We start from the raw sequence: 19,308 nt of genomic DNA, 5'->3' as shown, positions 1-19,308 counted from the left end.
TCACCAGCAGGCTTAAGTAATTTGCCTTCAATGGTTATTTCCACAGCTTTGCTAACCATTATACCACTCTCGAAAGAAGCCAGCCCAGTTCCTAGTTTAAAAACAGCACAAAGTGAATAAAATGTATACCAAGACAGGAGCTGACAGAAGCAGAAAGCTACGAGAAAGACAGATCTCTGAACCAAGTTTCAACCTTTATAACAGACTGGAGTTTTAGTAGAAGATTCGTTTTTTTTTTTTTACAGTCAAAGGGGTATAAGATTAGAGAGCATAGTTTTAACATATTTATAAAAATGACAAAATGTGTGAGATATTCTTTTGTTAAATAAAACAATAGTCATAAAATTGGGACATATTTGACATTATAAAGATTAGTGAAAACTTACTGTTCAAAAAAGGGGCTGTAAAAATGTAATTGTCATTATCCAAACTGCGCTTGTAAAAACTGTCCTCATATGTTTCAGGATCTTCAAACCAGTACTCCCCAGCACTAAAAAAAAAAAATATTGAACCAAAATAATAAATCAGAAAATGTGGACAAAGCTAGGTTCCAGAACGAATATATAAATGCTATTCATAAATGTTGCAATGTCATATCAGAGGGGCAGGGGTCTATATCGCAAATATACAGTAAAGCTGAATACTCAAATCCAGACAAATATTTTAATCATCTTTATTCCTAAAAACTCCTAAAAACTCCTAAAAACTCCTAAAAAATTCCTAAAAATGTATTTTTTAGGAATATTGAATTGAATTGTATTGTAATTGTACTGTCTGCCCTCATGTTGTAAAGTGCTGCGCAAACTGTTGGCGCTATATAAATCCTATATAATAATAATAATACATTTGAAAATATTTTTCAGGTAGTTAGGTGTCTGGAAGTAACAAATTATTTAAGAAGATGATTTTTACTGTAAAAAAAGTAAATAATGCACTATGGGTCTTAATAATTAATTAGTGTACAGTAGGTATGATATGTAGCATCCAGTCTAGTTATCTTTTAATTTCTTACTTGTGCCAAAGACATGACAAGTGTGTGTGTACATACTGTATGTGTATGTGCATATGTGTGTGCGTGTGTCTGTGTGTAGTAGAGCTTTATATACATGTAAATTCATAGTTAGGACCCTACTTATATATCTTCATGAAGGAAGCAATAGGAAAAATATGTTTTTAATTTTGCAAGTTTACTGTACAGACTGATGCTACATATAGCAATAAATATATTTTCTTCATTTAATGAGATAGAGCATGAATTTCAGTGCAGCCTTTGTCTTATTTTCATAGACTTGAAATAAACTGTATATCTCTTTTGGTTTCCTAATGTGTTTTTAGCTATATATATTTATGTTATCAGACTTGGGTTTATTTTCCTGGCCTCCATTGTAACACAACTGTTATAATGCAACTGTATCCAAAAAGCAGCATGAGTCATATTCCTAAATTGTAAAAATAATCAACACTGCTGGACACTTTTAACAAACGTTCCACATGGCTATAAAAGGTGGTTTCAAGATAGAATACCCTTTAAAGCAGAAATGTAATGAACACATGAAAGATATATATACCATATTTATCGGCATATAACACCTCACCATTGCTCATCTACAGCCTCACCATTGCCCATCTGCAGCCTGATCAATGCCATCTACAGCCTGATCAATGCCATCTGCAGCCTCACAATTGCCCATCAATGCAGCTTGATCAATGCCCATTTGCAGCTTCACAATTGTCCATCAATGCAGCTTGATCAATGCCCATCAATAGCCTCACAAGTGCCCATCATTGCAACTTGATCAATGCCCATCTGCAGCCTCACCATTGCCATCAATGCAGCCTGACTCCTGGGACTTCCTATTACAGAGGCCGCTGAGTAAACAGGAGATTTTTGCCGTATGCAATCTGACTACTCTCGTCCCACCCCCCTCCCTGTTCCCTCCTAGGCAGCCCAAATTGCAGTATCGGCATATAACATGCACACACTATTTGCACCTGATTTTCAGGGTGAAAAAGTGCGTGTAATACGCCAATAAATACAGTGTGTATATATATATATATATATATATATATATATATATATATATATATATATAATTATTTTTTACAGTGGTCTAAATAATTCGTTTGTCATATCTGTATAATGATGAAGCTGTACATTTGGAATGTTTACTGAAATATTGTTTTAAATTTGAAAATGATGAGTGTAATTAAAAAAATTGTTCACAACATAATATATATGTACAATGTGTATTCTGATTGCCATTTAATTTTGATTTCTTTTTCCTTTTATTCTAAATGGCTGCATCTCTATTAGCAATATTATTTGTGCAGTTACGTTAAAACTTTTCTTTTTCTGACATAACATTGCTTTTATGAGTAGGTAAGGATCAGTAAAAGCGATACACTCTAAAGGAAGTTCACATATTAAAAATTCTGTTTATATATTATTAATGAATGCCAGTAATAGACTAGAGTGACATTTATAAAGTGTTAAAAGCAACAATGATGCTTCATGATTCTATAAATGTGACAGCTGTAAACTTTATCTACTGCTGGAATACTAGTGTCAATTTCATATAGAAACTGAATTATTTGTGCTTACTGTACACATATACTGTTTTTTGAATCAAACAAGCTTTCCTATTTTAAAAGTAGCCAACTACCTATCAATGCATAAGTCAATTAACAGACATCTCTGTTTATACTGTACTGTATAATATTTCAAAATGAATGTCCTATATATATCTAAGGCAATTATAATGGCACATTACCTTTTTGGGTACACTCTGGTAATCCCACCATCTGTAGATACAAATCTGGCAGTGACCCCATTTCTGGAAGAGTAAAACATTTATAAACGAATGACAAACTAAACAGCAAATATTTGTTATATATAAATGCAATTAAGCAAATCAGCAGCAAATTTTGCTGCTTTAAACGGGCTGATCGACTCATATTTTTAGGGCAACCTGGGCATTTAAAGCCAATGTTTTATCTATGCAGCTGCTTAGAGGTTTCCTTCATACTCTGCCACTCCATTCACCTGTGGAAGCGAAGTACTCCGTAGTATGAAAAAGCAAGCAACTCATTCCCCTTCCTTTTTCAAGTCATCACTACTTTCTCTCAGCAATGTAACAGTGACATGCACTTGATTAGCCGACAATCAAGCACCAATGTTGTCATATGCAAAGAAGGAGAGCAAGTTGCATGCTCTCCATATCCAGAAGTAATGGGTGACCAAAGTAGCAAGAAGAAGAGAAAGTGGGTGGGTGCTGCTAGGGACGCATACATTAAAGTGAACCTGTTGCATAGGCAAAGAACAGACTTGTTTAAAGGTAAAATGGACCTGCCAAAAACAATCCACCACTCTTGCTCTCTGTTGGGCTTTTTACTTATTGTAAATCAGCAGGTGAAGTAAGGCCGTGTACACATGACCGTTTTTTCTGTCGGAATAAACTCTGAAGGTTTTTCCGACGGCGTTCCGATGGAATTCCGCTTAAACTGTCTTGCATACACACGACCACACCAAAGTCCGACCGTCAAGAACACGGTGACATACAACATGTATGGTGGGACTGGAAAAAGGAAGTTCAATAGCCAGTAGCCAATAGCTTCCGTCTCTTACTTGCTTCAGAGCATGCGTCGTTTTTGGTCCATCGGAACAGCATACAGACGAGCGGTTTCCATCGGAAATATTTAGAACATGTTCTATTTCTAGGTACATCAGAATTTTCGAAAAAGAAAAAGTCAGATGAGGCACACACTTGATCGGAATAGACGATGAAAAGCTTCCGTCGGACTTTTTCTGTCGGACATTCCGCTCGTGTGTACGCGGCATAAGAATTTCCCTGCTGCAGACAGAGGACAGAGAGGAGAATCTCCAAGACTGGGAGATGGAGACAACTGCATATATTACCACTGGAATCTCAGAGAAGCTAATCCAAATTATTAGTGTCTCCTAAAAAATTAAAACAGCCATTTTGGGTGTAATACCTATGCCCCCTTTAAAAGGCAAACTATAATGGGTTTGGCTCATTTTGTTTACATGTATATGTTTTTAAATGAATGTTTTATAGCTTTGGTTTAAAATTTAAGCTGTACACATGGCCTCATATGAACAGTGCAGAGGACCGGAGATCAGTTACTCCTCTGGTGAATAAGTTAAAATTGCAGCTATTAAGCTCAATGAAAAACAGGATTTTTTAGCAAAGCTGTTAAGTCTGATGTTCAATCATAAGAAAGGGAGTATAGAATTCTACTTGCTAGCCGAAAATGTAAATGCAATGTTTCAAATATTTACCTTATTTAATAAAAATGAGAAATATATGGCTTTTAATTTTATACAATCTCTTTAAAATAGAACTCCCTTTATCCAGGGGTCAAGGTTTTTGAATTAGAAATGTAAAAATAAAATTAAAAATCTTACGGTAATGGACCCTTCCAGTGGTTTTGAACAAGATCATATGACAACCCTGCATCCAGTAGAGCTCTGTTAATTAATTCTTTGTTACCTATTTTAGGTAAAATAAAGTAAAATACAAGTCAATGTTTAAAATAAATGAAAAAAACTGTTTAGGATTACATGGTAAAATTAGTTCTGGAATTATACCCACATCATCTAGTCTCATGTCTCTTTATTTTCCCATAGGAGTTGAGGCATTTAAACAACTAAACATTGGTAAAGGAAGAATCACATGCTATGCTAAGTAATATTGATAGGAGTTTCTAATCCCATATTCAAATTTGTCAAATGTGTCATTCATTTTATTTGTAATCGAGCATATATGAATAATAGGCAGTGACTTATGCTATGCTGTTCAATCCTATTCCATTATGTTTTCAAAGGGTTGGCTCTGGATGATTAAGTCTTTGTTTAAAGCCCAACTCTGGAAAAAAATGAAAAATTTCCCTTGCAGTGGGACTGCGCATGCACTGAAAGGGTTAACTGTTCATTTAGGTATATAATTAAATCTACTAAAAAAAGCCTTAAGTATCAATACAATGTTAACCACTGTGGCAATTATTTACTACTACAGAACGAGGGTGTGTTTCCCTATGCACCAGAAGGACTTTTCATAAAATGCAGACTCCAAATGCAATAAAAAATGAATAGTCAATGGGTGTCTAGAAAAAAAGAAGAGGAAAAACTCCCTCCTGCAATATCACCATTTCACTTTATGCAGATTGGAGAAGTTTTTTGGGGTGACTTTACACCCAGATGGGGGTCTCTGTCTTCCAACGCCAAAATGACTGGAGGTATAGTTATGCCCAACTGATTCAAATGGTGACAAATCACCTGCTTGAATATATTTGGCACATTGCAAAACCTCTTCAGATATAACAATTTGGCAATTGGAGTGTCAGAACAACAGGTCAAAGAGACTCGGTGACTAGCGGTATGCATTACCCGCCTCCCAATTCACTGTATTTCCTCCATGCATATTAACTGGACTACTTTAAAAGACCATCAAATCAAGGAGTCACCCAGAACCCCCACCCCAATAAACCATGTGTAACCCAAAAAAAATAAAGTTAAAAAAGGTTTGTATTGCTATCTGTGCCCTCGCTAGAGAAATTCCCCCTTACTTCCTGTTTTGGCTACGGGACAAGAAGTGAAGTTAAATCTCCCCAAAATGGGACACAGATGGCAAAAAAGCATGCTGAAAATAGGGAAAAAATGCTTATAGTTCTACTTTAAGAAAAACATATATTTTTCTGCCTGCATTGCTGTTAAAAAGTTCCTCTCACTTCCTGTCAGAACAGGAAGCCCTGGATATCAGTAAAAACTGACGGGGGTTTTACCCCTATCCAACTCTAATCTAAAACTAAAAAAAGTGATATACACTTAAAAAACCTAATGATTTCCTATCCCCACCTTCTCTCTTTAATACTTTATTCGGAAATAACTTTAAAAAAAAAGTTTAAAGGGCTTCCTCCCTTCTCTATACTAGAGCAGCTGTTTAATGACCACCTTCAGGCTGGGTTCACACTTATGCAAACTGTTAGCAAAACTCTTAAAAGATAGTGACAATTTAAAGTTTTATAAATGGGAACATCACATATATGTGGCCTGATGTGCATGTATAAAAACTAAAAATAAATAAATAACAAAACAAATTCATAAAAATTATTTGAGTAAATTCCCAGTAGTAAGGACATTATTCCATTGCTGTGCAGAGATAGGATGTATTCTGTATAGCATAACTTCATAAAGTGCTAAGAGCCCTAACTAAGTACAGTAAATAATTCCACTGTATGTCAAAAATCAAGCCTGTTAAAAACAGAACTATGTGAGTATCAATTAATTATACTAGTTAATAATGGTTCCTAAAGGTATTTACACCAGTGTATGTGTGTGTGTTGCCTTGGGTCCCTCTCCTAAAGTTCCAGAGTACCACACAGATGTGCATGTATACATGTACTGACAGAGCTGCAAAGAATCACAACTTTTTCTTCCCAGAGATCTCATGAGCTTCTCTCAGTGGAGTTTAAACCAAAGTGTGTGTACATGTGTGTATTACAAAAATCGGTAATTCTAAATATTGTTAGTCCAATATCTATTTAGCTATTTCTGCTACTCTACTTTACAGCCCCACCTAATATAACCTTTTTATCCTTTTGTTAACCATAATACAATTGTAATGGATGTGATCATGGTGAACTGTCTATTCCAATACCTGCTTTATATACCTAACATATATAAACTCAGCTTCTATGCTTATTAAGCCTTAAGACATTTACAGATATTCTGCAAAGCTCAAAGCTTGCTTAGGAACTGGACTGACTGCAAAGAGTTAACAAAAAGTTTGTGCCTGCTTCCCAGAATACATTCAGAATATAACAGCAAAACACAATGAAGCAAGAGAAGCAAAAAATGCTGCAAAAGTGTTGCAAAAAACAAATTCATTTCCTCAAATGTGCATCAGCTAAAAGCCAAAACTCTGTCACATATTTGTATTTTTGTATCTGTGGTTTGTACGCGCCAGTCTTGTTGACGTCTATCTGACGTGTCTCATTCTTTAGTGGAATTGTATAAAAATCTTAAGAAGCGGAAATATTAAACAGAAGTTTTTTTATTCTGAACTAAGAGTCAGCTTGATTACTTCAGAGCATGCTTTTATATTCAATTTGATCGGGGGTAGATATAATAATATCAGAGTTTTGTTCTGAATCCAAAACATTTTGGAGCTCAAACGTGGGGCTCGAGGCTAGGGTCCCAAGGAGTAGCCGATCGAGAAGGGACAAGGAGACAAGCCAACACGGAGACAGGAGGAGACTGATCACCTCTAAAAACGGTAAGACACTTTTGATATCTCGTATATCTAGTCTACTGTGTATCCTCTACCCGTGGCTGGTCAACCTCTGTGCCCATATCGGCTTCCTGCGGCCCTCAAAGACAGGTATATATCTTGCCTCGAGTCTGTTGATAAATTAAGGAACCTGCAATTATATCTACCGCCTGTTTTGTTCTGTTCTATTTTGTTTATCGATCTTGTGTTTTGTGGCGGCTGTTGAGAATGAGGGATTAATTGTATAGTCACGGATGAAATTAGTTGACGTGGTTTAAACTTCTCCTGGGGAATAGGGACCAGGAGGGGGCATCAGGACGTGGTTAAACTCCTCCTGGGGAACAAAAAATGTGTGGCAAAGCATGGGTGTAAGGAAGTTCACAGGAGAACAACCAGGAGGGGGCGTCATGAATACGCCAGCGGTGGTGTGGGGATCCCGTGAGATCTGTTCAATCCTGTATTCCTTTACGGTTGTCACACATCTTGTTGCTTGTTGTTGGTTGTTGGTCACATTTTTGTTGTTGGTGGTAATGTCGTGTCCTAAGTGTGTTTGTGGTCTGTTATTTGGGATACATGAAGAGGGCTGGGGGTTGATTGAAGTGGTAGAGCCAGAATATAGGGCTGAGGCTCTTGGTTACAAACCCCTACTGCCACATACTGCACACTTATTGGTGTTCAGATTGAATGTGCATTATCCAGTAAAAATTGTTGTTGGCAAATCACTGGAAGTAATAGAGGCCCAAGCTAGAATAACAGGACACGCAGGTGCCCCTTGCAACCCAAACAACCGGAAGGGTTAGAAGAAAGGGAAAAAGACAGAGTGAGAAGTTTGGGCTTTGAATTGGAACATGTAAATAACACTTGAAGTGGTGCATTATTTATTTTTTGATATTCTGTTTGGTAAGTGTCTTGCTGAGAGGTTTCTCTCTCTCTCTCTCTCTCTCTGAAATGATAGGGCGAAAGTTAGTGAGGCCCAAAGAGGGCAGTTTGGCTTGTGACTCGGTGTAGGAGAGGATGCTGTCAAAAAGGGAAAGAAGTTGGCAAAAGTGTTGGGGTCGATATGCATTTGGGTGGAAGGCTACAGGTAGATGAATGGCATACTTTTTTTAAATGTAAAAAAGGTCTGTTGTCAGACCATGGGCTGCTGCAAGCAGCGGACTCTTGGTTTAAAGTTGCAAAAGCTATTCATGAGCAAGAAATGAGTCAAAAGGGTGGTATTGTATATGTATATAAAAAAAAACAGAAAAGAGGAAGCTAAGTAGCCAGCCACCACCCTATAATGGACCCCAGGAAGTAGACACTCCCCTTCGTCTTCTGCCCCTCTGTTCCAAGTGACACCTCCCCCTACCGCCCCTCTGCTACAAGTGACAGAGGAGCCTCTGACACCTCCCCCGCCGTGCTTAATAGTAGACAAGGCACACTTGTCTTTGTACGGCTCGGGTGGTTGCTGCCACACATGCCTGACCCAAACTGTACCACCTGCACCACCGCCCACACCGGAACCTACCCACATGTATCTGGTGATAGACCAGTCCTCGGGATCATATTACAAGGCCCAACCTACCCCATTAATGACAAGTGTACATTCTGGGAAAGACTCAGACAGCTCCCAGGGGGGAAACCAAGACACTCAAGCCTCAGGAGGTTCCTGGTGGAGAATGCAGGCATCCTCCCTTGGCCCTCCTGCCCGAACAGAGCTGGGACCAAGGGATCCAACTTCAACCCCAACCCGGTCCCTCCTCTCAAAGTCCCATCTAGAGTCATGCCAGCCCTGCCCCAGGATGGATGCAGCAAGCTGACAGACAACAGGTACAACCCCAAAACAACAGACTGTTACATTTCAAGGCACACCCCGCATTGGATCCATCCCCATGTATGACTCATCAGCTGGGGCAATGGGTTCCTTTGCACCATCGTCCAACGACCCACTTGACCACCTATTTGGTGACACACATACACAGTCCCTCTTACGCCCCTCGCAATCCAATACTCAAATCCAGCAGCCATTACCCAGTACTCTCCCTAAACCCCCCTTTGAATGGGTTCCTGGACCCTCACACCACCAAAGACAACGGCCCCAATACGGCCCCTTCCCTTCATCACCGAGGGTCCGACTTTAAGGAGTTTCTCTAATAACAGTAAAGGTAACAAATGTGCTATATTTATACAAATGGTTTTAATTGTGTTTAAGCTGTATTGGCAATAATTGGAGAGTTTAAAATGTTCTCTTTCAATATTTAAGAGTATTATAAATAAAGAGGAAGTTTATGTATTCTGGGCATTATGCCAGAAGAACAAAAGAGGAAGTGCTTTCCTTGCTTAAATCTATGTGCTAGATTTAGGCCCCATTCACATCTGAATGTTTTGTATTCTGAAAAAAAAAAAAAAAACAATTATACTGTATGGAGATGGTTCACATCTCCACTCTAAAACGCTTGAAGCCCACATGTGTACAAGAGGTCACACAAAAAAAGGCGAATCTGTTGAGAAATAGCACAAGAAGTTTACTGATTTGGGTTTTAGCGTGCTGAACAGAGCGCATAGACACATGTTAGCTGCCGCATTTATTTCAGGTCTTAAAGAGTCAATCTGTAAGGGTCTGAGTATAGAGTAATGGAGCTTGAGACGCTGTTATTAGTAGTTATTAGGTCCAGAATCCTCACAGAGCAGTAGAGAGTAGCTCCTCTCATGATGGCCTCTGACACACCCTAGCTGCGCCCACCGGAACCAACTCCATGTATCTGCTATAACTGCGGAAGACCCAGCCACTCCAGAAGGGAATACCGAAGCCCCTGGAAATTCACCCACAGTCAACCAAGCCCCAACCTTGGTCCAGATGAAAACGCCCAGTACCAGGGACATGACACCCCACCTTGCCTACCACCTTGCCGGATCACATGGACCCCTTCATCAAGCAAGCCTGTGTCACCTGCCCGCTACACCTGGACTGTTATGCCACAAGGTGCCCAGAACTCCTCCTCCCAATTCGCCAAGGCAATGGTCCTCATTCTGGACACCTGGATGAAGTTACACCCAGACTATGTACTCCTTCAGTATGTGGATGACTTCCTGCTTGTGCAGATACCCTTGGTGATGCCTCAATCTTCTCTTAAAGCCTCCTCCACTACCCGGCTGAGCAAGGATGCAAGGCCTTAAAGCAAAAATTTCAGAGAGAAGGTGATTTTCCTAGGCCACTGTATCTCCCAAGGCACCCAACATCTCACTGAAGAAAGAGTTGCTGCAATCAAGGGCATCCCTTTGCCTCAAGGTCAAAAGCCCCTTCACGCCTTTCTAGGATTAATCTCCTACTGCTGTTCTTGGATCCCAGTTCCAGAAACCTCCCTTTCGATGCAATCCCTTTATGATGCCCTTTCCTGCTTTCACCAGAAGCTGTGGACAATTTTGAAACTCTGAAGGAGATCCTCTTAACAGCCCTTTAGGCCCCCAGACTAAAAGACTTTCAAACTGTTTGTCTCAGTGAGTATCAAGTACAGCCCTATCCCCAGCAAGACACCTCCTCAGACTTCAGTGTGCCTTGCTTCCCCCCAATAACATCACCATCCTCCCATGTGATACCCTTAACCCATCCACTCTTCTTCTCGAGGGGGGAACCTCTTTGGAGAATAATCCTCATCTCACTGCTCATGACTGCTTCGAAGTGATGACAGCCCTTGAGAATCCTGACTTGACAATTTTTGTGGATGGTTCCAGGTATGCACACAGTACTGGATGGTACCACACAGGATACGCAGTCACTACCGGAGATACAGTTCTTGAAGCTTCAGCATTACCCTCCTCCACGTCTGCCCAGGAAGCAGAACTCCAGGCCCTAACTATGGCATGCAAATTGGCAGGAGGAAATTTTGGGATCATCCGCAAAACCAGAGGGTTCCTGACAGCAGCAGGAACACCTGTAAAACACAGTGCAGCTATCAAGGACTTAATGGATGCCCTACTCCTCCCAACACAAGTGGCTATACTTAAGTTAAATACGCACAGCAAGCTGGTTTCCCAAGCAGCACGAGGCAATCACCTGGCAGATACCGCTGCAAAAGAAGCTGCAGATGGGAAGTGGTCAGCAGAGTGAATGCACCCATCCTGGATGACCCAATAGGCACTCCTAAAGAGACTGCACAAACCACCATGATTCTACAAAACCCTCCTGTAAACAGGACTCACCTCAAGGAGCAACAGGAGGCAGCTGATAAAGAAGGAAAAAAAGTGTGGATCAAAAAAGGAGCCACAGAAGTTGAAGGAATCATGGAATTAAACAAGAGACCGTGTCTGCCACGTGGGCCGGAAGCCTATCCGGTCACCAACATGACAGCAAAAATCACAGCTTAAAGACTTTTAACAGAAATAGTGTGCAGATATGGTGTCCCAGAGGTCATAGAGAGTGATCAGGGGCCAGCTTTCACAGCCTCAGTAACCAAGGAGATATGGACAGCTTTAGGGGTCACATTAGCTTTCCACACCCCATACCATCCTCAGAGCAGTGGGAAGGTGGAAAGATTGAATGGCACCATGAAATCTAGAATGCTAAAAATGTCTCAGGAAACGGGAATGAGTTGGCCAGACAGCCTACCCATTACCTTATTCAGTGTTAGGTACACTCCAAGGGGAAACCATGGTCTGTCACCCTATGGGATATTGTTTGGTTCAGCCCCCAGATTGGGTTGTTATTTCCCACAACAGTTGCAGCTCCAATCTGATGTATTGACTGATTATGTGACTGCTTTATCTTGAGATTTAACCCGTATCCATTCGGAAGTGTTTTCTTCCATTCCAGATCCTGAGCTAGATACAGCCACACAGAAGCTGGTTCCTAGTGATTGGGTCTTGATAAAGAAGTTTGTGAGAAAACATACTCTTGAACCCAGATATGATTGTCCTTGCCAGGTTCTCCTAACAACTGCCACATCAGTAAAGGTGGCCGGGAAGAACACGTGGACACACGCCTCCCACTGCAAGAAAGTTCCTGTACCTGAGGAAGAGGCCGAAGGGACCAAACAATGATTCTGTATATCCTTTTCATAGTAATCATTGCTCAGGTACAAGAGGTAGCCATCAAACAAAAAGATGGTATAACACAATTCTGGTATAACTCATCCAATACAAATGTTGCCACTTTTATATCCTCTTATGAACAGATAATTCCGGATATTATGTACAAGATCCGGATCTGGTCCTGGGATGAAGCAGTAAGACCCATGACTGTGTATGTATGGATCACTGATAACTATTGGGGTAACAACTGTGATGCCTGGGGAGCAGTGGGTTGGAACACTGGGGGTAAAAACTGGGGGTACAAACCTGAAAATGCCCAAAATAGGAAAGACAAAAATGGGAAGTCACTCTTAGAATGACAATCAACAAACACACAGATCAGTATTACACCAAAGAGTTCAGGCTGACCACTGAGAATCCTAGCCCAGAAGACAGTGGGACCTATGTTCTGGGCCTATGGTGGGGAAGTGGGTATCCCAGTTTTAGAAAGCCTTTCCAACTGAAAGATATGTTCAATAACCCAGAGTGGGGAGTTCCCCAATCCACATCTAGCTCAAACCCCCTGAGGCCCCATATACAGACATTAAAGGACATGGTGGCCATAGCAGACCCTACCTTTGAGGATACCATGGCTGCAGAAACCGAGTTCTCAGATGTCAACTTGTTGCTCGAGTGGATGAGGTACAGTGCAGGGAAACACAATAAGACCAATGGCTATGTGTGGGGGGGGGGCTAGACCACACTTAGGAACTGTACCCCTAAACATACCCCCAGAACATGAGACATGTTTCCTCAGCCTATTTACCAACACAACCACTGACCACTCCCTGTGTGAACATTGGAAGAAGGAATATCCCATAGTTACCAAGACCCCCAAGCCAGGAGAAGGTATCACCATATATCCTGGCAATTACACATGCTATGGACGGTATCAGAGAGTGAGGAAACCTCATGGGAATTTCACTAAGGGTTACTGTGGATCTTATAGTGAGGTGCCTGCAGATCTGGTGCAAAATCAAGTTCAGTCTTTGGGAGACGTGTACTGGATCTGCGGAGGCATGAAAATTAGAAGCAGATTGACAGGACAGTGGACAGGAGAATGTGCATTGGCCAAGGCCATAATGCCTCTACATATTCTCTCGGAGAACCCAAGGCCAAATACAAACAACACACACGCCGACCTGGAGGCGTAGGAGTGCCCCAGCAGGAAGCTTTGACCCTCATGTATACATAGATGCCATAGGGGTCCCTAGAGGGGTCCCAGATGAGTTCAAAGCAAGAGATAAGTAGCAGCAGGATTTGAGTCCCTGATCCCCATCATCACTATAAACAAGAATGTAGACTAGATAAATTGCATCTACTACAACCAACAAAGGTTTGTTAATTACACCAGAGATGCACTCTGAGGTTTAGCCAAACAACTAGAAGCTGCTTCGCATATGACCTTCCAAAACCTATGACCTTAGACGTGGTCCTAGCTGAAAAGGGGAGTGTGTGTAAGATGTTACCTGAAACAAGTACATGCTGTACTTACATCCCAGATAAGACAGGGCCAAATGGTAAAGTGACTTTAGCCATCCAGAAGATTGAGGATTTGTCCAAAGAATTAAAGAAGAATTCAGGGCTCTCCAACCCCTGGGATCAGTACTTCACCTGGATAAAGGGGGGGTGGCAGGGAATTTTAACACAGATCGGAATAGCCATTCTGATAATTCTAGTGACCCTAGTTGTCATGGTCTGCTGTGTTCTTCCCTGCTTTAAGTGTGTAGAAAAAGCTGTTGCCCAATCTATTACCATGTTTGTGAACCAGGAAATACCAGATGATGATGAAGATTATGTAAGACTTGATGATAATTATGTGTTATGCTCCATTAAGTCACCTCCTCCCGAGATGCATAGGATTACAGGGACAGACAGCACCTGATTGCCCCTCCAAGCTGTATCAAGGGGGGTAGTGAGTTAGTGAGTTAGTCACTGCTCTTCTCTATATACAGCTGAAAAGAGTTGCAGAAGAGAGGGCCAGGGTAGTGAGTAAGACTTTTAGTATGTTAGTATGAGGGACAGTTTGAAATAGACAGCTTTAAGGGGGGACTGTAATGGATGTGATTGTAGTGAACTGTCTATTCCAATACCTGCTTTATATACCTAACATATATAAACTCAACCTCTATGCTTATTAAGCCTTAAGACATTTACAGATATTCTGCAAAGCTCAAAGCTTGCTTAGGAACTGGACTGACTGGAAAGAGTTAACAAAAAGTTTGCGCCTGCTTCCCAGAATACATTCAGAATATAACAGCATAACACAATGAAGCAAGAGAAGCAAGAAATGCTGCAAAAATGTTGCAAAAAACAAATTCATTTCATCAAATGTGCATCAGCTAAAAGCCAAAACTTTGTCACATATTTGTATTTTTGTATCTGTGGTTTGTATGCGCCAGTCTTGTTGACGTCTATCTGACGTGTCTCAATCTTTAGTGGAATTGTGTAAAAATCTTAAGAAGCAGAAATAATAAACAGATTATTCTGAACTAAGAGTCAGCTTGATTACTTCAGAGCATGCTTTTGCATTCAATTTGATCGTGGGTAGATATAATAATATCAGACGTTTGTTCTGAATCCAAAACACAATGGAAAAGAATCGTTAACTGAATTTAATGGAAATATCCATATGTAGCTAAAATATATTATTTAAATTTCCTATGGACTTTCCTAATATGTCTAAGATTACTGAAATATTCGCTTTTTAACATTAAAATGTGCCAATAAATGATCTAGTAGTTATTTCATTACCAGATCATTTAAGATACACAAACTTATTTTGATTTAGTACTTCAAAAGACCCGTTAAGTACTTTTTTTGGCACAAGAATTTTTATTTTAGTTAAATTATTCTGGTGTTTTAAAAAGTGTACGCACAACAGTCAGGAAAGGGGGGAAATAAAAAGCAGTTCCACAAATCAGCCAGATAACTGAAGATAAATTACAATGCAGTTATTACTGATATTTGTAAGGTCCTTTCTATAGAGACTTGTAAAATGTTCAAAAATAAAATGTTATCTCAAAAAAGCAATGTTGTATTTACAATTCTGTAAATTTCAAAGTCTGTTTCTTCAAAGTACTTAAAATTTTGACTAAATGATCAGAGACACTGGGAATATGTATTGATATACTGCATATTATGACATCCAAAATGATAAAGTGATATAGTGAACATTTTTTTTTAACAGAAGAAAAAAAACAGGAAAAACCAAAGCACCAACATAACAAAGATATTCAAAACTGCACATAAACGTCTTAGATTCTTATGTTTGCAGCATACCATAGCAGTCACTTTTTGGGTACACTTGTTTTGTATGGGCCAGTAAATAGTTTTTTTTTGTGCCAGCCTAGAGTGTCTACATTGTCAACTGTTCCCCAACTGGGTGCAAAGCTAGACAGAAAAGGTAACAGGGCAGACCTAGGTGCATTCAAAGTGCCCACAGAGCAACAGAATGTTAAACATTGAGCATCGTGGAGTTTTGAGCAGGAGTCAGAACAGTCAGGTGCTGTCAGTACCAAAGTATTAGACACAAGCATAGACTCATATTGGGGGTTGCTGTCAATGGACATGAAAAGCAATCAAAAAGTAGATCTGAGTACTGATCAGGAGTTACAGTAAGGTCAGAGCAAGTAGAGTTAGGACAAACAGGATCAGGAACTGGTAAATTTGAAATAGCAAACAATATGAGCTGGCTATGCAAAAAAAAAGTGGCCATCTAAAGGTGTACAATTATGTGCACAGAACATCTTCTAAAGGCAAACATAGAATGCTGGCAAACCTACTAGAACACAGGAAGGGAGTCTAGAGTGCAGGGGATGAATAAGCAAAAAGCTCAGGGGGGCGTCAACAACAAGAAAACAACATTTAATGAAAATGTTTACAGATTTTTCTGATCAGCCCAATAAACCTGATCCATGACCGCTAATATAAAAAGAACATTTAGCAAATCCCTGTGTTTTCCATAGCTGTGCCTGAAAATGAATGAGATTTTCCTACTTCAGCCTGTAACCAAAATATTTAATTATATATATATATATATATATATATATATATATATATAGTATATACTGTATAATAGAAGTACCTTTTGTCATAATATACACAATGCAAATAAAATAAAGCCTTAAAATAAAGGGTATGGGTTACTGTCTTGAAAATAAGAAACGTGGCACTTATACTTACATTCTTTGTACGAAGGTGTTCTTGTGTCTATGTAATTATTAAAATTTACAAGGAATTCTGTGTTATTACTAGATATGGGTAGATCAGTACAGTATTCCCTGTTGAAAGAAGATATATGCATTACTATAAAATGTATATTTCTTTCTTTAAAAACACATTTTAACACATGATAGTTAGGGGGGTGAATGCAATAATTATCTTAATTAGATAATACTTGAGAATTATAATGAATTATAATGAAGAAATTTCAGTCATTGCTTTCAAAACAGAGCCAGGTATAGACAAATGTGAAACATCATTTAAGATCTTTTATTTATCTTGTACCTGATTCCTGTACATCATGTGCTTTGTTAGTATCAGCTACCCAGTGCACATGCCCCACATTTATTCTTTAAAGTAGTTTCAGACAATGTGTTGGCTCCCTGTGCATGTTTAAAAAATGATCTTTTGCCCTTAGGTTTATGTGTATCAGTGACACTATCAAAGTAATTAAAGCATACTTTATGGGTACAGAGATTATGGCATAGGTGTGGGGTATAAACAGCAAGTAGGCTCAGACTATAACCATTCCCCTTTAATCTATACCCTTTCAAGAAACTCCCACCGCAACACCATTTGCAATGGTTGTCAAATGTTTTCTTGATGTTGCCCATGTCTTTTACAGTTCTAGTAATGTTCTTGTTGTACAGCAACAGGCAGCTAATAAAAATGGGTCACACATTAATTATCTAATTATCCTGGCTGTGGTTACTAGAATATGTTCTTTTGCCATTTCAGCCCCGTAAGATTTACCACCTTCCTGACCAGAGCACTTTTTGCAATACAGCACTGCGTCGCTTTAACTGACAATTGCATGGTCATGCGATGTTGCACCCAAACAAAAGGGACTTCCTTTTTTCCCACAAATAGAGCCTTCTTTTGATGGTATTTGATCACCTCTGCGGTTTATATTTTTTGCGTTATAAACAAAAAAGAGCGACAATTTTGAAAAAAAAGCAATATTTTTTACTTTTTGCTATAATAAATATCCCCCCCCCAAAAAATATATAAAAAAACAAATTTCTTTCTCAGTTTAGGCTGATATGTATTCTTCTACACATTTAAAAAACAATAAGCGTATATTGATTGGTTTGCGCAAAAGTTATAGCGTCTACAAAATAGGACATAGATTTATGGCATTTTTATTATTATTATTTTTTTATTAGTAGCGACGATCTGCAATTTATATTGTGACTGCGCCATTATGGCAGACACACTGGACACTTTTGACACTATTTTGGGACCATTGTCATTTATACAGTGATCAGTGCTTTAAAAATGCACTGATTACTGCGTAAATGACACTGGCAGGTTAAACACTAGGTGGTGATCAAGGGGTTAAGTGTGTGCTATTGAGTGATTCTAACTGTAGGGGGGATTGTCTCACTAGAACATGACAGAGATCACTACTCCCGATGACAGGGATCAGTAGATCTCTGTCTTGTTGCTAGGCAGAACAGGAAAATGCCTTGTTTATATAGGCATCTCCCCGTTCTGCAGCGCCATAACACAATAGCAGGCCCCCAGTGAACATCGGGTCCGCGGGACCCGCGGGCACACTCACAGAGTATGCGGCAGGCTCATGCCCACAATGCCGCAATTTAAAGGGGACGTACCTGTACACCCATTTGCCCAGCCGTGCCATTGTGCCAACATATATCGTTGTGCGCTGGTCAGCAAGGGGTTAATAAATCTGTAAATTCATAGCTTTTGGAATATATGCTGTACATTGAAAGATCTTTTGGTTTGTGGTCTCAATACATTACTTTAGCTATGTAGCCATTAGCTTTAAACCATGAACTGAACCGTTCAATTACTTCTGTTCACTCTTCTCATAAGCAGTGGTCAATAAGGTAAACAGGTTTCGGGGTCATATTTTTTTTTGTTTATATTTGTAAGTTTTATTTCATCCTTCAGCAAAGCATACAGCTCAGTTAACAAAAAGACAATTTCCAATGTAAAAAGGAAACAGACATAGAACAATGAAGTACAGGAGGAGATACATGGACATAAACCACATTTTAGCTGAAACATCACAATAAGGCATAAGGCATAATGACCCCTAATGACCCCCTGACCCCTAATATATTTCATACATAGCAGAAAGGTCCAAGGAAACTGTGTTTGAGCTTAAATAAGGGCTTATTAAAAAAAAATGTCTAGAGGGTCTATAATGACACTAAAGCCATGAAGATGGGGCAAAAAAGGTGAGGGAGAGAAGTGAAATATATAAGGGGAAGGAAAAGGGAAGGGGGAGAGAGATTCAAATGTACCAAGTTTGATCTCTACTAAGGCAGGGCCTGTGTGATCAGGGTGGATAGGTGTGTGGCATTTTCCTGTGAGTATTGGACATCATTCCAATAATACCATGTTCTACCAAACTGCTCATCTTTATGTTTCATGGCCACTACCAGGTGTTCCTATCATTGATCTAGTTTACCACTGCTATCCACTGACCAACCATCAATGGATATGTACTTCTCCGTTTTTGTGTAATTCATACCTTGGCAGCATTGCATAAATGGACCAGGAGAGATCGCTTTTATCTGCACCTCGAGAGTGGAGTAATATGTAGAAAGGATATAGTTATGAGTTAAAAATCAGGCATCAAATTTCTTCCCAAAAGGGATGTAGGCAAGGGCATGACAAAAAAATCTGTAATAGGGTACCAGTGTCTTGTTGGCATCGCCAACACAATGGTGAGACTAAGGGGAATATCTTATGAAGAAGAGTAGGTATCCTATACCAA

The 19,308-nt window shown here is 39.6% G+C and overlaps 1 protein-coding gene across 5 annotated transcripts in view; it reads right to left on the bottom strand.

Annotated features, from left to right (window-relative positions):
- Positions 1–19,308, bottom strand: part of CACNA2D1 (calcium voltage-gated channel auxiliary subunit alpha2delta 1) — a 936,653-nt gene that overhangs the window by 64,802 nt on the left and 852,543 nt on the right. For all 5 annotated transcript variants that reach the window (XM_073619561.1, XM_073619559.1, XM_073619560.1 and 2 more), the window contains 5 exons: positions 16,521–16,618; positions 4,427–4,511; positions 2,772–2,834; positions 387–490; positions 5–91 (listed from right to left, as the gene is read on the bottom strand). In XM_073619561.1, the coding sequence (XP_073475662.1) occupies positions 5–91; positions 387–490; positions 2,772–2,834; positions 4,427–4,511; positions 16,521–16,618 (437 nt within the window). The remainder of the gene's footprint in view (positions 1–4; positions 92–386; positions 491–2,771; positions 2,835–4,426; positions 4,512–16,520; positions 16,619–19,308) is intronic.

The sequence above is a fragment of the Aquarana catesbeiana genome, linkage group LG03 (genome assembly GCF_042186555.1).
Source record: "Aquarana catesbeiana isolate 2022-GZ linkage group LG03, ASM4218655v1, whole genome shotgun sequence".
Classification (NCBI taxonomy): domain Eukaryota; kingdom Metazoa; phylum Chordata; class Amphibia; order Anura; family Ranidae; genus Aquarana; species Aquarana catesbeiana.
The sequence above is the reverse complement of the archived record's forward strand: the minus strand, read 5'-3'. Positions and strand labels throughout refer to the sequence as shown.